Source organism: Chelmon rostratus, chromosome 10 (genome assembly GCF_017976325.1).
Source record: "Chelmon rostratus isolate fCheRos1 chromosome 10, fCheRos1.pri, whole genome shotgun sequence".
Classification (NCBI taxonomy): Eukaryota; Metazoa; Chordata; class Actinopteri; order Chaetodontiformes; family Chaetodontidae; genus Chelmon; species Chelmon rostratus.
Window position 1 is genome coordinate 15,273,672 of NC_055667.1, and position 20,096 is coordinate 15,293,767.

The window sequence follows — 20,096 nt, forward strand, 5'->3', positions numbered from 1 at the left end:
GGAATCTAAGTATAAAGTAGCATAAAATAGAAATATACAAAAAAAGTACCTCAAAACTCCACTTTTACCTACAAGTTCGAGCGGTGTACAACCCTGATTCCAAAGAAGTTTGTAACATGAATTAAACAAAATGTAATCTTTTTTGACATATGCTCAATTTAAATCAGTTTAAAGACAATATAGTTAATCTTTCACTTCATCAACTTCATTGATTTTTATAAATATATGCTTATTCTGCATTTAATGGTTCATTGGTAACAGGTGACAGTATCATGATTGGGTATGAAAGGAGCATCCTTGAAAGGCTCAGTCATTCACAGGCGAGGATGGAGCGAGGTTCACCACTTTGTGAACACATGATTGTATAAAGGGTGTTACCACATGGGCTCAGGAACACTTTGCAAAACCATTGTTGGAGTTTGCAAATGACTGCACTCTGCATCTCAGCCTTTTTGGAATTGGGGTTGTAAGCCCACCCTCCCCTGGGAGTCTCTCGGTGCAGGTCTGACCTGCTCTCCCAACCCTGATCCTCACACACAAATGTTGCAATGCCTGAATGTCTCACCATGTGCTTCTAATCCAACTCCAAGGCCCTCTTTGGTGGTCTTCTGTCTTTCCATTCCCCGGCACTAAGCTCTCTCACTCAGAATCCTGTAGCATCCTGCCCTTTTCACTTAACCCTCACCGTCGTCCCACACCTCACTCATTCATCCAGCTCTGCCCCAACAATTCATTTCTTTTCTGCAGCACACTTCTCCCAGATATAACATTGCTAATGGATGATCCCTCTTATTTAGCATCCGTTTGAAACAAAAGCATCTTTAATAATAATAATAGTCTATGAAGTGTATATTTAGTCTCATATTCACTACAATTTGTTGTAGTGAGAAAAGGAATTGCAGTTGTGCTTATTTCCTTTCTTGTTGAGGATTAAATGAAAAGATCAGTACCACTCGTGTGTGTTGAACACGAAGCTGGAGCTAGCAGAAACCCACTAGCTACGGCTGCAGCTAATAGTCATTTAATTAGCAATTGCCAAGCATTTTCTTGATTAATAGATCAATCGTTCTGTCAATAAATTGCATGGAATAGTAAAATAGTGAATGCCAAAGGTGACATATTTGAATCACTTGCTTTGTCAATCCGTCATACAACAATATTCAAATTACTAACAGCTAGGGGAACCAAAGAAGCAGAAAATCATCACATTGGAGAAGCTGGAATCGGTAAATGTTTGGCATTTTTGCTTAAGAAATGACAAAATTTTGCACAGATTAAATAAACAAGATTTGAGGCGTCAGTTAGTGAGTTTTTAGGTGCTGGTAGGCAGACTTTGTTAACTTCGCATATGGCCAGGCTAGCTGTTTCCCAAGGCTTTGAGTGTTTACTGTGTCCTGGCTCCAGCTTCAGATTTTCTTCTTCTAATTCTCAGAAAGAAAAAAATCCTAGAATGTTGAAGTATTTCATTAATTCTTGCTCATCATGTGTCCAAAAGTGCACAGTTTAGAGAGGTAGAAGTTAAATACTTGGTGTGAAGTCGTGACACAGTGTTTCTCACGGCATAATGTCTGAAATTACCAGTGAACTGTTTACAAAGTTCTCTTCTTCTTATTTTGGCATCTTCTTCTAGTCAGACTGAGCACCAAGAGGAGACAGAATTTACGTGGTGTTGCATGAGCGACAAGGTCAAGGTCTTGTAAATCCTGCAGACTTTGTTATCGGCGTGCTCTCGCTGGGATTTGAAACAGACGCTCTCTTGCTCGCTCAGTGTGTATGCGTGCATTTGTGCCCTGTAGCAGACTGTTAGCAGGGGAAACACATGTCCACATTAAGCAGTTTCACTGATCAAGCTGATATGACTGGAGATGAAAGAACAGAGCGATAACACGTCTCTCCCTCCCCAGTGCTGCTGCTGCGAGTTGTCAGCAACAATACTGACTGAGTCTGTTCATGTTACCATTAAAACTGTGTGTCAATTTAACACTGCTGCTTACAAGGCAGAGTAAAATACAAGGGAGAGATGATCAGAGTACAGATCATTGACTTGGACGTGGGTGTTTGTGAAGAGCGTGATATTAATTCAGTTTTCAAAAGGAGGAACATTGCAAAGTTCTGTGAACGTTTCCAGGATGAGAACAATGATGAACAGGAAAGAAAGGGAAGGAGGAGAGTCGAGGAGTGACTGATTGCAGGGCATCATACCAAATGGGAACCAGAGACTGTGAGATGTCAGAACTGCTATAGATTTATACTTTACCCGCTCCCCTGAGATCTGCCACACATACACCCGCTCCAAGCAGAACAAAAGAGGGGGGAGAGATATGAAAAAGTATGGGCACCAAGTCATAGGTCAAACGGTGCGAGAGGATTAGTAAAAGAGGCCTACAAAGATGAGTGAGAGATGGAGGACCGGAGAGCGAGAGGGCTGGCTCTGGGGAGAAAACGGCAACATCAGCTGGGTCTTATTTAGATCAACCTTTTGTACTCTGAGAGGAGCCCTGCGCGCACGCCTGTACATCTGCCCTCCGCATGTTGGACTGCAATGGGTGGGCTGCCCTTCTCTGCCTTGCCCTCTCATCATACTACCCTATATCTTTCTCCAAGTTACAGGCGTGGTCAGACAACTGTGTATGTGCTGAAACCGAAATGGTTTTCATTGAAGATATTGATTCTGATAGTTCTTATTCAATACTTGAGGAAGATTTCCTTCAGAATTCTATGCTGCACCATTCCTCAGTGAGAGTCATACTGAAGAAATTGTTTTGGTTGATTTAACATTGGGCAGCCCATTTTGACGCATTTTCTCAAGCATATAGGCTCCTGGGACTGGCCCTGAACATCAGGAAGACACAAGTTCTCCATTAGGCAAGGCATGTCACTGCTTCCCTACCAGTAATACACGCTGACAACACCAGTCTCGGAAACATGGACCCCCACCATGGCAGCTTCCTTTCCAACAGAGCTGACATTAACAAAGAAATACATCAACATATCAGCTGCGCCAGAGAGGCCTTTGCAAAACCCAGGGGAAGAGTGAGAACCGGGACATACAAGTGAGAACCAAGTTGTTCTTTCCGCTATGGAACGGAGACCTGCACCACCTGAAATAGACACATCACAGCCCTGGAGCACCACCACCGCCAGCGGTGTCTGAGTATTAGTTGGAAAGAAAAACTCACAAACATCAACTGTATTTCCACCACCACCATTAAATTCAGATGGACTGGCCATCTAGTAAGAATGCTGGATTCAAACGGATCATCTAATCCTGACTGAAAGAAGACTAGCAGGCACCTGTAGGTCAGAAGAAGAGGTACAAGGACAACTTCAAAAAGTTCCACATCCACACCACCAACTGGGTCCCTTCCATTGCTCGAGTCCTTGCAGGATCTGCACTTCATGTAGGCCTGTAACTGACTGCAAAAGACAAGGATCAGCTTCTTCATCCAAGCCAAGACCAACAAGTAGGACACCTCAGGAGGACAATCATACTCATCCCTGAGTCATCAAGTGAATGAAAGAAGGGCAGTCCACCAACCCCACACACAACCAGCGGTAGATGGACACTCTGGGATACCTGCATCAGGCGTCACAAGTAATCTTTAATAACTGTGTAAATTTTTGATTCTTTGCTTTGTAGCTCCTTCATTATATTGTGGTTGACAACATTAGTAAGCCAGTATCCACATTTCATAATAAAAGCCAGTATCCTTCCTGCCATTCATGTCCTTGTATGCTATTTCCTCAAGCCACTGGCTAGTGGGCAAGTACCTCCACACGAATACAGCCCTTATCTGATTGACACGGCTTGTCCCGCCACAGACAGCTTGTTGAGAACGCTGCGTGAAACCGCCGAGTGTAACTGACAGACACACATGACAGCTAACAGACTGCGGAGCTGCTAACTGTTACTTTGACTGGAGGCTGGTCTGAATTAGAGCCCCTCGCCCTCTGCAGACCTCAGACCCTGATCCAAACCTAAATCCTGTGTAAATCGCAGCCGGCCAGGTGATTTCTGAATGCTAATGTTTGTTTCTGTCCACTGGCCAGCTCAACCTATCGTTTGCTCTTACTCCCTATCTCCTCCGGTTCTCTCTCTCAACCCGTGATGAGGTAACTCACTTTTTAAGGGGAGGTGTGCCTCCACCTGTGCAGAGTTAAGCAGCTGATACATCGCTAAGTTAAGCCGCCGGGCCTAACAGACAAGGTCTCTCCTAAACACAGCTGTAAAATCTTTATGGATATGTCATCCAAACTTTAACATCAAACTCAGTCAAAGGCTACATCGAGATAGATGCCACCTCTGCTGTTTACTCTGACAGTAGATCAGCTGTAAAGACATGGCTTGCTAAGTATTCTCAGATAATCTTCTGCAGATATGTGACAGGACTGAGCACATACATTTATCACCTACAGGAAGTCGTGGGCATAATAGCATGCAAGTAGTGTGACGTGACACAAGCAGGTGGGTTTGTACATGTACAAATCATGTTGAGGGAACATAAATCTGTTTAAACAGTCACATTGTGTTGGCTCGTCTTCCTTATGGGGACAGCACAAGTCCCCATAACTTAAATCATGACATTTAGGGTGACATATTGGGTTATGGTTAGGGTAAGTCACCGGGAAATGAATTTAAGTATATGTAATGTCCCCAAAAGTGATGGAAACATGACTGTGTTTGTGTGTGTGTGCATGTGTGTGTGTGTACACATATAGCGGACACTCATTGGTGGTGATATACACCAGCTGAAAGGTTTAACTGGCTTTACCTAAAAGTACGAATAGTATTGAAAGGTCACATGGACTGCCAGACTGTACGTAGGTATGACTGTTTGTGGAGAAGCATATCCAGATGTGTGCTAGTATGCATGCGTGCGGAGGCCTAATGGCCCACAGTGACTTTGTCTGATCACACAACACACACACACACACCACAGCAAAAGAACACATGAAAGCTCTGTCAAAAAAAAAAAAAAAAACTCCTCCGGCCCCCTCACAGGAAGACCCCATTACAGGGTGTGCATCGATAAAAACGGTCCCCCCATCTGCCCTGTGGCTCCTGATAGCCATCTCCTCCCCTCAGTGGGTTCCTACTCAGCCTGCACAGGTCCGACTGTATAACTGGCCCCCAGAGGAACAACATAATGGAGTTAACTCTGTTTATGCTCCAGATAAAGCAATTTACCCATACTTAATGCCAGATTCCCCATACTGCTGGTGGGCACGCACATTTTAACATGCTATGTTTTAAATGTGTTCAGTAATGGCAAAATAGTGGCACACAGCAGATTTAATCATTTCAAATAGTCACACTACAGAACGACAGGGCGGAGTCTGTTTTTTTTGCCTTAAAAAGCATCAGAAGTTGAACAAAAATCTCTATTAATGTAATGCGTGAGAAGCCTTGATATGAATTTAATACAGGAGGCACACACAAACATGACCACAATTTGTTTGTACAAATTCTACTCTTGCATTCAAGCTCTTGAGTACATATGATGCAAAATGTATGTTTTCTTAATAAGGATAAACAAGGCTTGACTGAGCCTTTCCAACATGCCCCCTTCATACCCAATCATGACTCTATCACCTGTTATCAATCAACCTGTTTACCTGTGGAATGACCTAAACAGGTGTTTTTGGAGCATTTCACCACTTTCCCAGTCTTTTGTTGCTCCTGTCCCAACTTGTTTGAAACATGTTGCTGCATCAAATTCAGAACAAGCTAATGAGCTAAAATCTTTATTTCATTTGAATAATTCATCATTTATTTTTCATAATGGATTATGTTGTGATATTCAGGAGATGAGGAGTAATATGTTCTTTAAGTTTATAGAAAATGGTCTGTTGACATTTGGTATAAACCAAAATTACGAACTTATTGTCTTATAAAGGACAGCTACTGTGTGGAACCTTATGTGCAGTATAATTTAAGCAAAAGACAGAGATCCCTGTGTGCACAGTTACGCTCAGGAACATTACCATTAGCTTTAGAGACTGGTAGGTTTAATGCTACTCCAGAGAAGGACAGACTTTGTTAGCTGTGTGATTTGGGAGAAGTTGAGAATGAGGTTCATTTTATGTTTTACTGTCCTGTATACGAAGATATCAGAGAGGTACTTTTCAATAAGATGTCTTCTGTTTATTTTGATTTCTTTTGGTTGGATGACCATGAAAAACTTGAACTATGTTTCAGAAGGGGAACCTTTTTCATGGCAAAATTTCTTTACCAGGCTTGGAATAGAAGGCAATATATTTTGAGAACTGAGCAGCAGAATTATTGTTTAGGATGTATTGCTGCAATGTCAATATATTGGTGTCTTGTAAACCCATGTGGGTTGGGCACATTTGTGTGCATGACACGAAAATAAAGAATAAAAAAAGAAAGAAAGAAGAAAGCAGATATTTACAAAAATCAATGAAGATGATGAGGTTGAACATTAAATATATTGTCTTTGTAATGTTTTCAATTGAGTTTAATTATTAAATATGCATACTACATAAAAGTGCTTGCAGAATAAAGGGAAGAGCAACATGCATGCAAACTGTGTTTACTATTAAAAAAATATAAAGAATGAGTAGAAAAGAAAATGACAAAATGAGACAGCATGAACATTATTAAAAGGTGCATCATACTGCAAGTAGTAGAGGTCAATAAAACAGCAGGAGTAGCAGTTAACATTGGACTGAGTTTCAGGTATATGACAATCGTCTATGATAAAAATCCCTGTCAGTGTAAAACAGTGAGGCAGAAGTTGCACCTCGGTGGTGTCGGTCTGTAGCTGAAGGCGCTCCTGTGTTCATCCAGAAAACCATCACAGAGGTTAGAGGTATTATTCATGGTAGCTTGAGCCGTGATGTGTGAGCAGCGGGAAGTGTTGAAACACCATTACTGTTCCCACTCAAGAAAAAGGCATCAATCATTTAGTTTTAATAGCAGTCGACGCACATTGCACAGTTAATGTTGGGCTTAACAGTTTCAGGAGAGCATCGCTCACATGATGTGCATGTAACACTGCATCTGCCACATAAGGATGCAATACTGTGATGTGTTGTTACCCTGGGAGTCGAACTGGGAGCCTGTTTCTTCCCTTGCAGTTGAAGTAATCTCATCATGACATTATAATGTAGATGAATAGCCCTGACCTGGCAGACTCTGCTCCATCACTGCTAATGGAAGAGAAAAGTCATACTTCACTGCTTGTGCAACTCCGTTGGCAATCAGTCTGAATTACAAGGCAGTGCACCAAGAGAGGCTTTGTTTTTTTATTGATTGGTTGTAATGCAATACTCATATGACAGCGATAGATAATACGCCATATATATTGCAGAGTGATACCTTTCAGCCTCCTTAGATCTGTCTCTCTTGACCTTATCGTTTCAGTGGCTCTAATCAGCCTCAGGATCAGCCTTGATCCCCACTTGACCCGAAAACCTCAATAAATGAAACTCTTCTAGGCTGGCAGCTCATTGCTACAGTACAGCATTCGCCCAAAGACCTCACAATACAATAGGAAATGGTCTCAGATGTCTATGATTGCAACGTTTTTTGTCAAGATCGTACTGCTGTTGTTTGAGGGTTTGGGTCAGGGTTAAATTTGGCATTCAATTTTTGAACACAGTCTGGTGGAGGAGTCTTAATGAGGTATGCTGATCCTTAAGTTCATATAGTTTGTCTAATCTACTAATGCTGAGTGTGGGAACCACTTAGAATAAAGCTCCTGCCGTCACACTGAGTTTACATAGTGAAGTCGGAGCCTGTTGTCAGTGTCTGTCACTATAAACAACAAACAGCCCAGAGGGAGTAAAACTAGCTGCAGTTAAAGTGCTCAACGCACTCACACATACATGCTGATGGATAAACACCCCGTCGTGTGGCCCGATCTGTTTACGAGTTAGCCTCTGGCCAGCCAGGGTCGTGGAGGTTGTGTGTGATTGTGTGTGTGTGTGTGTGTGTTACTGTCTCAGAGTATTAGGGAATGTGTGATGGAGGGATTACAGGCGCGCTGGCTGCCGCTTTCATGAGGAAAAAAACAAACACAAACACAGGCTGAATGTTAGACAAGCTCAGTGTTTAGAGTTTTTGGTGGGGGAATAGGTTTGTGTTCAAAGTAGCCTGCTGTCTGTGACTATTAAGAAGATGGCTACCATATCATGGATTAAAGGAAATTCTATCGGTTTATCACCTTCTGTCTCTCAGCCAGTAAATTGTGTTGATAGTCTCTGTGGTGGGATTGACATTCTCAGTTAGTTCCGCTGTGTGATCCTGCTGGTGGTCGGTCCATCTTTATCCTCGTGGGAAAAGCCTCCACCCAAATCCACATCTATCTATCTATCTATCTATCTATCTATCTATCTATCTATCTATCTATCTATCTATCTATCTATCTATCTATCTATCTATCTATCTATCTAACATTGTCTCCTTTGTTCTGATCTTTGATCTCCTCCTCTTCTATCTGGCACATTTCTCCACTTTGTTCACCTGTCTTACTCCACCTTTTCCCTGAATGACGCATGTTGAACCCCTCAGAGAGGGTAGCAGAGGTCATACCAACCCTCCGAGCCCTGGCTACTGAGGTTGCAGCTGTTCCCTGGACCCAACTCTGGCAGGTTGCAACGCCCTTCTGGCGAACATCGAGCGGCCCACGAGCCCTGGGATACATGCTTCTGAACTTACCCACTGGGATGTTTCACAAGAGGCCAGCTGGGAAGCCTGAGAGAGCCAAGAGGAAGGTGAGGGGGTTGAAGGGAGATGGTCGACAGGAGAAGCAGAGGAGAAAGAGATGATATTGGTAACACATGGAGAAGGATTAAAGAATTGAGGGTTCTGGTTTGTGTGTGAGAAAGAGGGAAAGACAGAGAGTTAAAGAACAAAATGGAGGGACAGAGTAGGTAGACTCTGAGAAGAGGGACGATTGCGAGATGCACAGACACACACTTCCCTTTGTTCTCATAAATGTATACTGGCAGTCAAAAGTATTTGTTATATTCTCAAACGTGATTGAAAAGAGAGTGAATTCATGAAATATGACAATTAACTTCTACCTATAGTATATCCTTAGTTGACTGAGCTCTTCAGTGCATCTGCATTTATTAAAGCACTAATTAGGAGAGCTATTAGAATCTGAAAGCGTGCCATCTAACAGAAAACTTAATGCAAAGATTTGAATCTTTGTTGCAAAGCTAGAGTAAGAGACTCTGCAGTCATTAATAGGAAGAGAAACTGAAAAAGGCCAGAGTATTCTCTCACCGATGGAAAAAAACCCCCACAAATACTTAAGATATTCTTGAGAATTGCGGGTTATATCACCAAAAGATGACTAGAAAACAACATATATTTGCCCAATGTCCTGTATGTTGAAAACAGAGTCAATTGGAAAACAAACATACTCACTGACCAAACAAACTTTTACTTTCTCTACTGCAATCCAAAACCAAAAGATCTGGAATAAATACTGGCATTGTCAAACTTTAAAAAAGACAAAGGAAAGTTTTAACCTTAAACAGCAATAATGATTTCACTGGCAGGAGCTTGTGGTGATGTTGCAGTCCGTTGCATTGCATTGAAGTGTGTTAGAAATAGTTATCCCTGCTCTTATTTCAAGAAGACAAAGAAACCACCATATGAAAATGATCTTAACATTGTAAGAGTCACAAAAATAACATCTGTTGCAGGACTTTTGAATTGTTTTGCTTTGCTTTATTTACTCTGTGTCTATCCTCACATAGTGTCAGTGTTCTACATTTTCAGTTGAGGACTGGCTTTATATTCTCACTTATTCACATCAGATAAAACATATTTTATCTGTTTTTGTGGCTCTAGCTGAGCACAAGTGTGCACAGTACGTTCAGGAGTAACTGTTTGCTGCAAGCATTATGATACACCTGCTGCAAAGCTGCTTGAGTTTTATGTACATTTGAAAAAAGCCCATACTAACAAAATAACTGAAATTGGGTTACATCACAGAGTCAGTGATACTACCTGCATTACATGTACACTCTGTGTACTGTAACTGTCCTGGTTGCATTGTGCGTATATTGCTGGGAAGAGAGACCCCTACTGGAAGTCAGGCGTGTAATGCATGCATATATACGGTCTATGGCAGTGAAAGTATGATTACCATCACACAGTTACTGGTCCTGAGTCTGTGCCCACTGAGATTTAGTTTGTGGGTCCTGTTTTCACCATCCTTGTGCACCTGGTTATTCATGCGAGTGACTGCAGCTCATTTGCTCCGTATGGAGAACTGCATGTCATATCTCTTCACATTTCAGGCTCTAGCTGCAGCTTTCTTCTTCTTGGTTGATCTTGGTCGTGTTTGTACAAAGAGCCTCTCTGTACCGCAAAATGACCTTGATGACAATAATGGTGACGGTGACAGGTGAGGCCCTAAGACTAAGATGTTTCACTGCAGCACTTCTGTTCTGCTTGTGCCATATAGTCCACCTTAAGTGTCACAATGTTTTCTGCCCTCTCTGCACTATAGCCCGACCAATACTGGATTTTTGAGACAGATACTGATATCAAAGTTTGGGGGGAAATTGAATCTTGATAGACACAGTTGCCAAGCAAAAAACTTGTACATAGACAGAACCTCTGCGCACCTGAAACAGGCAATTTACCGCTTACATTTAATGTCATTTAGCAAGCTGTGACCATAAAGCACAATTCTTCTCTGAGGGAGAATTACCAGGTCTTTCTCTTGTTGTTTCTGAGAGGCTGCACATCCCCACTGACCTGGAAAAAGCAGTAAACAGTACTGAGTGAGTGCAACAGTGCGCTTTATGAGCCGGAACGGCAACTTTAGCTCATGGTTGATTACTGCCACCTACTGACATACAATAACATAACAGGACATGAAATGGACAACATGAACAATACTTAATGTGGTACCCTAATTTTTTCTTTAAAGGGCATATATATATATGTATTGTTACTTCACAAATGTTACATGCATATTAATTTTATTTTTTATAAATTATCTCAACCTAGTTTGGCGTTACTATACTGCAGTGTAACTTATCAGCACAACCCACATATACACCTCCACCACCGTTGTGGTGCAAAGCCAGTAATTTTCTGTCAGGCAAGCATATATGTACATGTAGTTTTTCCTGATGAGGTTTTCATCATGGTAGTTTTCATTGTGAGAATGAACAGTTATTGATTTAATCCATTTTGTCACCATATAAGGAGGAACTTTGCAAAATTGTAGAATTGCTGATTTTAATTGGAACTTTATGAACCTTTTCATGAACTCTTAGACACCCTCCATGAGATTGACCACTGTATACCTAATACTAAAGCATGCATGGCTCTCCTATCCAGTCATGTAATATCACTAGTGTCGTAATTTTATTACCTCGTCATACTCTTCAAGGGTCAAACAAGCCCCATATAAGAGGATAGACTGCCTCTCAGATGACCCTCCTTTCTGTCTCTGTTTCTCTGTCTGTGACACACACACACACACACAGAGACAAACACACACACACACACACACACACACACACACACACACACACACACACACACACAGACACACACACCTTGGCTGCCCAGTGTGGTATTCCTCTGATAGACCTAATGGTTTCTAGTGCTCAAAAGATAGAGCCCTAACTCATACTGACAGGACAGATTAACGCACAGGCCTTAAACATGAGTGGTACAAGTCAAAGGTCAATACACAGGCAGAGGTGCAAACTGTGCATGTGTTTGCATGTGTGATGTGTTCCATAGTAAAGAAGTAGCAATGCACAAAAGCATTTTCTAAATCCTGTGTTGTAATATAACAGATTAAATACTGTATATTTGGTGGTATACTGTGTGCTGGATTTTTTTTGATTTTACAAGCCTGCACTACAGCTTTAGTCCATGATTCACCGAGCACCAATAAAAACAACCTCATTATCTTGAGGATATAGACTAAGTTGAATGTGCGCCAAGATAATTTTATAGAAAATGTATGATAAGATGAGATAAGCCTTTATTGATTCCCAGAGAGGAAATTCAGGGGTTGCAGCTGCACAAGGACAGAAATAAGTACAGATAAATCAAGAAAATCGAAAAATAAATTATTAGAAATATATTAAATAAAACAAAGAATGGAAACAAAAATAGACCAATTAAACTCAAAATTACAAGGCAAGTAATAATGCTGTATGTTGGCCGCTTTGCTGGCATTTCACAGTCATCTGTCTTTGTCTTCACCTGCTGGAAGACAAGAGTAGTATTTTACAGACAGATGACACATACCATGGGTGAGAAACATTTTAGAGCGGGGTTATATATCTGTGAGATCAGTCAAATGACATGAGCAAGGCTATTATTCTCCACTTGCAGAAATGTTTGCTGATACTCTGGATTTGTGTTTGTCTTAAGAAGTAAATATTGTGCTATATATATATAAATATTGATATATATATATATATATATATATATATATATATATATATATATATATATATATGTGTGTGTGTGTGTGTGTGTGTGTGTGTGTATATATTGGGGTTTTTTGCATAACTTTGGCAGGAAAATACACCAAGAAATATAATATAAATATAAATAATGCGAGTTTACTCACTGGTAACAGTGGGTGGCAGTAATGCGCTTACGAGCTGGCTTCGCATCCGTTGTACACAAAGAAGGAGAAGAAGAATGCGGATCGGGAGGAGGAGAAGTAGTCGTAGTTGTACTACTACCTTAGCGTCTCTAAAAGTACGTGTCGTTTGTTTACAATCTTATGTGTTCCTGGTTGTAGGGATAGCCAGCTAATACTTAATGTCAGACTGGTGTATGAGGTAAGAAATGTGCCTTTTGGCATTTAACCACATCGCTGGTTATTCAGAAAAATGAAATAGCTGATAGCCATAGCTATCTGATGCCATTTATAGCTAGTTTGTGTATGGTTAACCGCTGTTAAGGCTAACGTTAGGTACGCTAATGCACTTGGTAAAATAACGTATACGGTATAATGTTATAACGCTACATATCTGTCGCAGTAACAGTGCAACGCATTGCTTACTGAGCTTGTCTTGTCAAATAAATATATATAAAATGACTCTTGGCTTGGTAATGCTAAGTGGCTGTTGGTAACTCTACTGTTGTTGGTGCTGCTAACCGCCTCAAGTTAGCCAGTCCCGTATTCTACGCTTATGAAGCTGCCAGCATATTAGCCTAACGCTAGCTGTACTAACTAACCTCTAGAAACACATTTCTCTGTGATCAGATGTTAATGTTCTGATATTAAACCTGTTATGCAGTGATACTTGTTCACATGTATATGTATATATATATAACTTCCCTCCAGAGAAGTTGAGTGCTACATTTGAAGCACATGGTAAATGCACACTATAAGGATGAGTGATGTAGGATTTCTTTCCAGACAAGAGACAAAAGGATAGCAAATTTTATGAAGTGTGTTTTTTAAAGATAATCAGATTTTTTTTCCATGTGCAAGGTACTACTGTTTTTTTCCAGAGTCTGAGAATGAGTTATTTATCTGTGATTATCCCAACATTTATTTAACTGAGGCCCAAAGACAAATTAGGGTTTTGTGGTCTCTCAGGATACACTCATGGATTTGACAATGGGTTTGGTTGCAGCCCTAATGTTTGTGATTACTTTGACATGCCTCTTCACAAAATCCTGACATTTATCATCATTTCGAGTTGGTTTATGTATATATAGTGTATTAAGATGCCTGAAATATGATCATCTTATATTTATGTATTTCTCTAACCCAGGGATGGATGGATGGATCAAACTTTAGAAACGCTGCATAGTAACGGTGATCATGATGGCATTGACATCATGTCCTGGGTCTCAGTGTGTCCCAGAGGCCTCTGGAAAGTCCAGCAAAAACGAACAGGCCATGGGAGTCAACAGACTGTTTATAATTCTGGAGATGATGCTGGTATGATGCTTTTCTATTACTTTCTTCCTCAGTATAAATGATCCATTTTCAGTTCAGTCCATATTTTTGAGAATAGAAATGTATTAAGCATCAAGATATCTAGTTGGTTTTTTGGGTTTTTTTTGTCTCTTCAAGCATGTTCATCCAGTTACTGTCCAAGGTTGGGTTCACTGTGTCGAGTCCGAGTGCGACTCAAAGCTGACATGGACGAAGCAGAGAGTTTAGTGTCTGAAAAGGGAAATGAGAAGCTGTCGGTTCAACCAGACCAGTCAGTCCCTGAGGTTACGGAGGAGGTGGCCGCAGCCTTCCCAAGATGTCAGGACTCTGTACTGCAGGTCCCGCTGGGTGACTGGACGACGCTGAGGCTAGGGGAGGGTCAGTGTGACATCACAGAAGCATGTGTGGAGGGGATGAGAGCGGGAGAGAAACGTGAGGTAAGAGTGTAGAGAGGACTGGGCAATAATTCAACTACTGTCCTATACTGTTACCTTTTTTTTTTTTTACAAAATTGTATGGAAATTATAAGTAAAAACTGATAAAGTCAATCAATCATGTTTTTTGTTTACATGTGTGAAGAGTTTATGTTATATGCATTACTCTGGTGCTGAATAGCACCTGGGGTATGTGATTTACCAAGCTGGCTGGACTTAGCAGACCTTTTTATGACATGGTCATACCAGATGCATCATCAAGAATTGTAACAACTGTTGTGATGAGGTCTGACACAAAAGATGCTTGGAATACTGTTAGAGTGTATATGTCACCGGAATGTTAATGTATGTGCTCAACATTTTCAGTGAGCTTTTTTTATTTTGATGTTGAGGGTAGTAAACTATTTGACGTTTTGTCCAAGGGTACTTGAGACTGACTAGTTTCGATAGCAGATATTATAGCGTGTGAGGATGTTAATTTGTTAGAGAACAGCAAGTTGTTGTGATGCAGAGCACAAAGTTATTACAGTTGGGTCCCAATTTGCCATAAAGCCAAAATTGTTGAATATGCATTACATCAATATGAGTTACACATATTTTCTTTCTTTTCCTCTGTCATGTGAAAGTAAACAGCCAGTCTGATCATCGTGCTTTGCTTCACAGATTCTGATTTCTCCACTGGGAATTGGACCAGATGTTTCTGTTCCCCAGTCAGCTGAGGAAAACCTGCCTTTGTGTGCCACAGTTGAACTCAAAGCTTTCACACCAGGCAAGGAATCCTGGGAGATGTGTCCGGGTGAAAAGTGGGAGTGGGTGAAGTTGCACAAAGAGAGGGGTGGAGGGAGATTCAGAAGTGGGGATGTGTGGGGAGCAGCAGACAGCTACAGTCGGGCCCTCAAACTTCTTATCACTCTCTATAGCCACATGAGAGAGGTGAAGAAAAAAGGAGAAGAGCAAGAAGCAGAGGAGCAGAGAGACATAAAAACTGGTGATACAACACAGCACCTGCCTTCAGCTACTGAATTCAAAACCACCAAAGCAGAGCTCCACTCAAACCTGTCCTTGTGCCAGCTCAAACTGAACCAACCAGAGCAGGCTAAGGCCAATGCAACTAAAGCTACTCAGCTGGAACCTGGCGGGGCTAAAGCCTGGTACAGGCTGGGCCAAGCTTGCCAGATGGTGAATGAGCTGGAGGAGGCCAAGCAGGCATTTAGGAAACTGCTGGAGATACAGCCAGAATCACCTGCGGCTTTGAAGGCACTTAAAAACGTAGCAAGTAGAGAGAAAGAGAAAAACATACAGTTGGGACTGAGACTCAGCAAAATGTTCAGCTGAGGATTCAGTGTCATCAGTTTATTATCAAATGTAACCTGTAAAATTGCATGTTTCTTATGTTTCACCATCAAATAGTACATCTCGTTGCCACTGTCACAGATCAAAAGTAAAGCCATTAATCTTTGAAACCTGGTTTTCTCCAAACTCTGTGCTGGTTGTGTGTGAGATTCCTGAATATAAAAGTAAAAACCACATGTCAAAACTTATTCTGGAGCTATGAGTGTACTCCTCTAGGAGTGAGGAGTGCACAAACATGATTGTATTGCGTTTGTGCAATTCAAATACAAAGCGGAAAAGACCCAAATGTTGTAGTTGTTGTATTCGACCACAGGGTGTCAGGTTTTGGCAGTCATACAGTATCGACACGGATACACAGGTTGTGCCGTGTTGAATCAAAATGCCGAAACCCGGGATCGAACCAGGGACCTTTAGATCTTCAGTCTAACGCTCTCCCAACTGAGCTATTTCGGCGTAATAACACTGTTATAAGCTGTATTACAAAAAAAATTGACATGTGATGTGTATTACTGTGTAATAGCTATTACACCTATTATTAATTTAATTAGGCATTTGTTTAGTAATTTATTTAGGGTTTAATAAAGGTTAGGCTATAGCAGTTGAGTGCATTAAGTGGGTTTCATTGCATAATGAGATGAATAGAATGAAGCAATTTGAAGATTTTGTATTTTTTTTTATTTGTTTGTACCCCCAGTACTTCAGACAGTGTGAGTCAGTCTCTGGTCATTTCCTCTTAGACTTGTTTGACTTTGTGTTGTCAGTGTGTGCCTGGGCTGCTGATAGCTGTCTCCATGCATCCACTACGAGCGCCAGCGGGATGACGACCCACAGAACATTCATGAAGACAAAGTAGAACCAGAAGTAGATTGGGTGTCCCAACTCACTGTGAACATAACCATCTCTGTGCTCTGTGAAGAAGTAAAGCACTACTCCATAGAGCTGACCTGCAATCAGATTATGTAGTATGAGTCATAATGCAAATGTGAAACAACCAATTAACTTCTGAGAGTTTGCTTACAAGGGAAGTGACAGTGGACCCACTTACCTAACGAAATGATGAGTTGCAGAACAAATCTGTAGGGCTTATTGGTTAAGAAGGCAAACACAGCCCAAAAGCTGAAAGGTCCCCATAACAATGCAGTCACAGTCTCCATGCAGACAGTGAAATTATCCGCTCTAGATTAAATGTAAATATGCAGGGTACAATTATTTACAGTTCCTTATTTTTCATGTCTAAATTCTACATGCTTCTGTGTAAGGATTAACTCACATGATATATCTACTGTCTCCTTTGGAGTATTCCTTCCCTATGAGAGAAAAGTTAATGTTAATGAAAGAAGCACTTAAAGACTGCATATTCACTCTCTCTTAACATGTGTTTCCTGTTGGTACTCACAGAGCTGTGACAGAAAGCTCTGGTCTCCTGGAATAATATCATAATACAGAGAGAACCAGGCCTCAATGACGCCATGAATGAAACCACAAACAGCAAACCAGCACACAGCCAGACGCCTCCATGTCCCCAGCCTGCCGGTGGCGCTTGTGCGGCCGGTGATCAGCCAGGTCACAAGCAGAAACATGCCAGACACAGAAAACAGGAAGGCCACAATCTCTGACATAGATCGGTTATTGGCGACATAGGTGGGAATAAAAAGGTCCCGTGGCCAGTAGGGATGAATAATCCCAGTTGCTGATGTGGCATCCATCGACAGTTTCTAGAAAGAAAATAACACCCACGTTTTCAAAAACATTCACAGTGGTCTGAAAATGATTGATTTCAATAATGTGATACTGAAGAGTACATGCATGTCAGTTTCATTGACGAGTGAGTATTGTCTGTGTTGAAATACTTAATGGCACTACACATGCACTGAGTCTACAAAAGGTCGGTTATTAGAGGTAAGGCTTTAATCAAGCAATTCAGTATCAGACAAAAACAATGTGTCTTTTTTGCTTACCTACCAAAATAGGTCTCCAGTCGCAATAAAAGGTTTTAACATCCAATAGATCCTAAAGTCAGCTGCAGACTACTGTTCATGTCATATTAGCGCAAATAAACTCAAACGCGGAACTCAATACAGCGGGGGGCGGTTAATTGTGACTGAAAAGACCAATCAGACGACCGTATGCATTGAGGTAAAGCACATGCGATCTGCTGGCCCGTTTATTGGCTCTTCATCTCGGAACATGGTCGTTGTCGTTGACAGCCACCAATGAAAACGTGCCTCTTACTTCAAAAGACCAGCCCCTTTTTTTCATAGACACAGTTGTAACAAGACACGGTGAAGGGTGAATTATGATACTTTATGTAAGGTCCTTGTATCATTCGATCATTCTGTCATTAAAAACGAAAAAACAACGTTTTTGGAGGAAAAGGTGACCGCTGCACGCACCTCACAGGAGCGCGCACAGCGAAAATTGTGGTAGTATCAAACATTTTAATAATTTCTGAGAAGATTTAGTGTTTATGGCACATATTAACCTTTAGTATCCTACCACCAGTGTTGACAGACAACCTGTAACATGCGTGATAATCATATAGGCATTATTAGACCACCAGAGATATCCTGAGGTATAGGCTACAGGCTCATGCATTCAATTCCGATTTCAAAAAAGCTGAGACGCTGTGGAAAACAGGAACATTTGCATTGAGAGATGTAGTAGATGGAATTGAATCATTTAAATTATTGAATGATTGGATCACAGACTCTCAAAAATAATTAATGGTAGAGCGGATCCAGAGAATTCTGAAAATATCAAGGACGTGACCTTAAATTGAAATTGCCCAAGAAACGACAACTAATTGCATTAGACTGAGCATATATCTCCTACCTCATTGGCAGGCAGACACAGAAATTGGCACATTCGGCAATTTTAATGCCAAAAAACGACACTGCAGCAAACGGTCGCAAAATAATTCATTAGGCATCTTCTTAGACTTTGAGAAGAAAAATAAAAGCGACATCCCAAGCCGTGTCAGGGATTTAACCCTGCCGTGACCCGGATTCGAACCGGGGTTGCTGCGGCCACAACGCAGAGTACTAACCACTATACGATCACGGCGAGCTACTGGGAGTCATGTCGTCGAATTGTACGGGTGGCTTTACAAAGCTGCCTCAGTTTCACGTGGTTATATCGTTTCGTCTAAAACATATAAAAGCAAGCAGATTCCACAGAACTTCTCCCAAACGTATTTCAAACTTAAACAGGTTAGTTTATTAGAAAGGTAACGTATTAACTGAGCGTCTGTCGTCGGTTAACTGGGCACTTCTCGTAAAACAATAACGTTAATAAATGGGTCATAGATGCTCACTTTCTAGGCTGAGTATAACAGCTTCTTCATTTTTCAAATATGTGTGAAAGACGGGAGTCCATCAACAATTCCTGCATTACGGTAGCCTTTCAACAAGTCTGAGGGGACACACTAATCCCGGTCAAGGCAGCACAATGTGTTACAGTATGTGCGACATGATCAATGAGCAGGTGAACCGTTGGTCTTTAAACTTCGCTGTTGGATGAAAGAATTGGCTAATGTCAAAGTCAGGCATGCATTCTGCAATATGTTCAGATGATGTTCCTGTACCATTATACATGAGCTAAGTTCACGTTAAGCTAATGTAAGCAGAGCTAACTGTTAAAATAAGTTGTAACATTGTTAGTAGCTGGCAAGGTAAGACATTTAGTCAAGATGCGAAAATTAACACTTAACCCTACTTAACAAACTTATGTGATTATACGGTTAATATGAAGAACGTGACTCTCTGAACAACAGTCCCATATGGTCTAGCGGTTAGGATTCCTGGTTTTCACCCAGGCGGCCCGGGTTCGACTCCCGGTATGGGAACTTCGTTTTTGATTAATTGGAGACAGGTTGCTAGATACCGGCCTTACCCCATTTCCATCCTTCCCCTCGGACAATCGCGGACCCCCATTTCCATCTTTCGGCCGACGGCCAATCGCGGCGCTTCATTCCATCCTTCCCCTCGGCCAATCGCGGACCCCCATTTCCATCTTTCGGCCGACGGCCCATCGCGGTGCCTCATTCCATCTTTTCCCCCGGCCAATCGCGGCTCGTCATTTCCATCTTTCCCCGAGGCCAATCGCTGCCGGCTTCCGCTCCAGTGAGAAAAAAAAAAAAAAAACGGCAGCGGAGCCGGCCGCAGTGTTTACGTTGACGCCGCTTCAAGTTTCCCGGTCCACTTTCTGCTGCTCTCAAGTTTCATCCACCGACATAATTATTATTAAATTTATTTTATATGTTTCTTTGTGTGTGTGTGTGTGTGTGTTATGGTTACAATTGTGTGCATGAGAGAGAACTAAGGTGTATTTTGTAATAAATTTGAAATATATTTCTACAGCAGTACTCATGAATTATTTCTACTAAACATAT

General features: G+C 41.4%; 2 protein-coding genes and 3 non-coding genes across 7 annotated transcripts; 2 read left to right on the forward strand and 3 right to left on the reverse strand.

Moving 5' to 3' along the window:
• Positions 1 to 12,665: 12,665 nt before the first annotated feature.
• Positions 12,666 to 16,234, forward strand: fkbpl (FKBP prolyl isomerase like). Of its 2 annotated transcripts, none has more exons than XM_041945177.1 (4): positions 12,666 to 12,807; positions 13,753 to 13,922; positions 14,058 to 14,356; positions 15,017 to 16,233. In XM_041945177.1, exons 1-4 carry the CDS (start codon positions 12,788 to 12,790, stop codon positions 15,686 to 15,688), a joined length of 1,161 nt encoding a protein of 386 aa, XP_041801111.1. In that variant the 5' UTR covers positions 12,666 to 12,787; the 3' UTR covers positions 15,689 to 16,233. The 2 variants fall into 2 exon arrangements, with proteins under 2 accessions (XP_041801111.1, XP_041801112.1); XM_041945178.1 differs by having other exon boundaries at positions 12,674 to 12,724; positions 15,017 to 16,234.
• trnaf-gaa lies at positions 16,087 to 16,159 on the reverse strand. Its single transcript has one exon. It is a non-coding gene; the product is annotated as a tRNA-Phe (tRNA).
• A 142-nt stretch (positions 16,235 to 16,376) lies between the features above and the next one.
• Positions 16,377 to 17,781, reverse strand: LOC121612358 (EBP cholestenol delta-isomerase). 2 transcript variants are annotated; one of them, XM_041945191.1, is made up of 5 exons: positions 17,669 to 17,781; positions 17,103 to 17,421; positions 16,977 to 17,013; positions 16,752 to 16,882; positions 16,377 to 16,650 (listed from the first exon to the last, which is right to left on the reverse strand). In XM_041945191.1, exons 2-5 carry the CDS (start codon positions 17,410 to 17,412, stop codon positions 16,430 to 16,432), a joined length of 699 nt encoding a protein of 232 aa, XP_041801125.1. In that variant the 5' UTR covers positions 17,413 to 17,421; positions 17,669 to 17,781; the 3' UTR covers positions 16,377 to 16,429. The 2 variants fall into 2 exon arrangements, with proteins under 2 accessions (XP_041801125.1, XP_041801124.1); XM_041945190.1 differs by having other exon boundaries at positions 17,665 to 17,765.
• Positions 17,782 to 18,697: 916 nt separating this feature from the next.
• Positions 18,698 to 18,769, reverse strand: trnah-gug. The gene has a single exon. It is a non-coding gene; the product is annotated as a tRNA-His (tRNA).
• A 709-nt stretch (positions 18,770 to 19,478) lies between these two features.
• Positions 19,479 to 19,550, forward strand: trnae-uuc. The gene has a single exon. It is a non-coding gene; the product is annotated as a tRNA-Glu (tRNA).
• Positions 19,551 to 20,096: the final 546 nt, after the last annotated feature.

Bases quoted from the DNA above. Each gene is read 5' to 3' on its own strand.
- fkbpl (XM_041945177.1), top strand. From the start codon at position 12,788: ATGTCAGACTGGTGTATGAG. The intron at 13,923-14,057 runs GTATGATGCTTT...TGTCTCTTCAAG, and splicing joins TAATTCTGGAGATGATGCTG to CATGTTCATCCAGTTACTGT. The intron at 14,357-15,016 runs GTAAGAGTGTAG...TTTGCTTCACAG, and splicing joins GAGCGGGAGAGAAACGTGAG to ATTCTGATTTCTCCACTGGG.
- LOC121612358 (XM_041945191.1), bottom strand. From the start codon at position 17,412: ATGGATGCCACATCAGCAACTGGGATTATTCATCCCTACTGGCCACGG. The intron at 17,014-17,102 runs GTGAGTACCAAC...TTTCTCTCATAG, and splicing joins GAGCTTTCTGTCACAGCTCT to GGAAGGAATACTCCAAAGGA. The intron at 16,651-16,751 runs GTAAGTGGGTCC...ATCTGATTGCAG, and splicing joins GCAACTCATCATTTCGTTAG to GTCAGCTCTATGGAGTAGTG.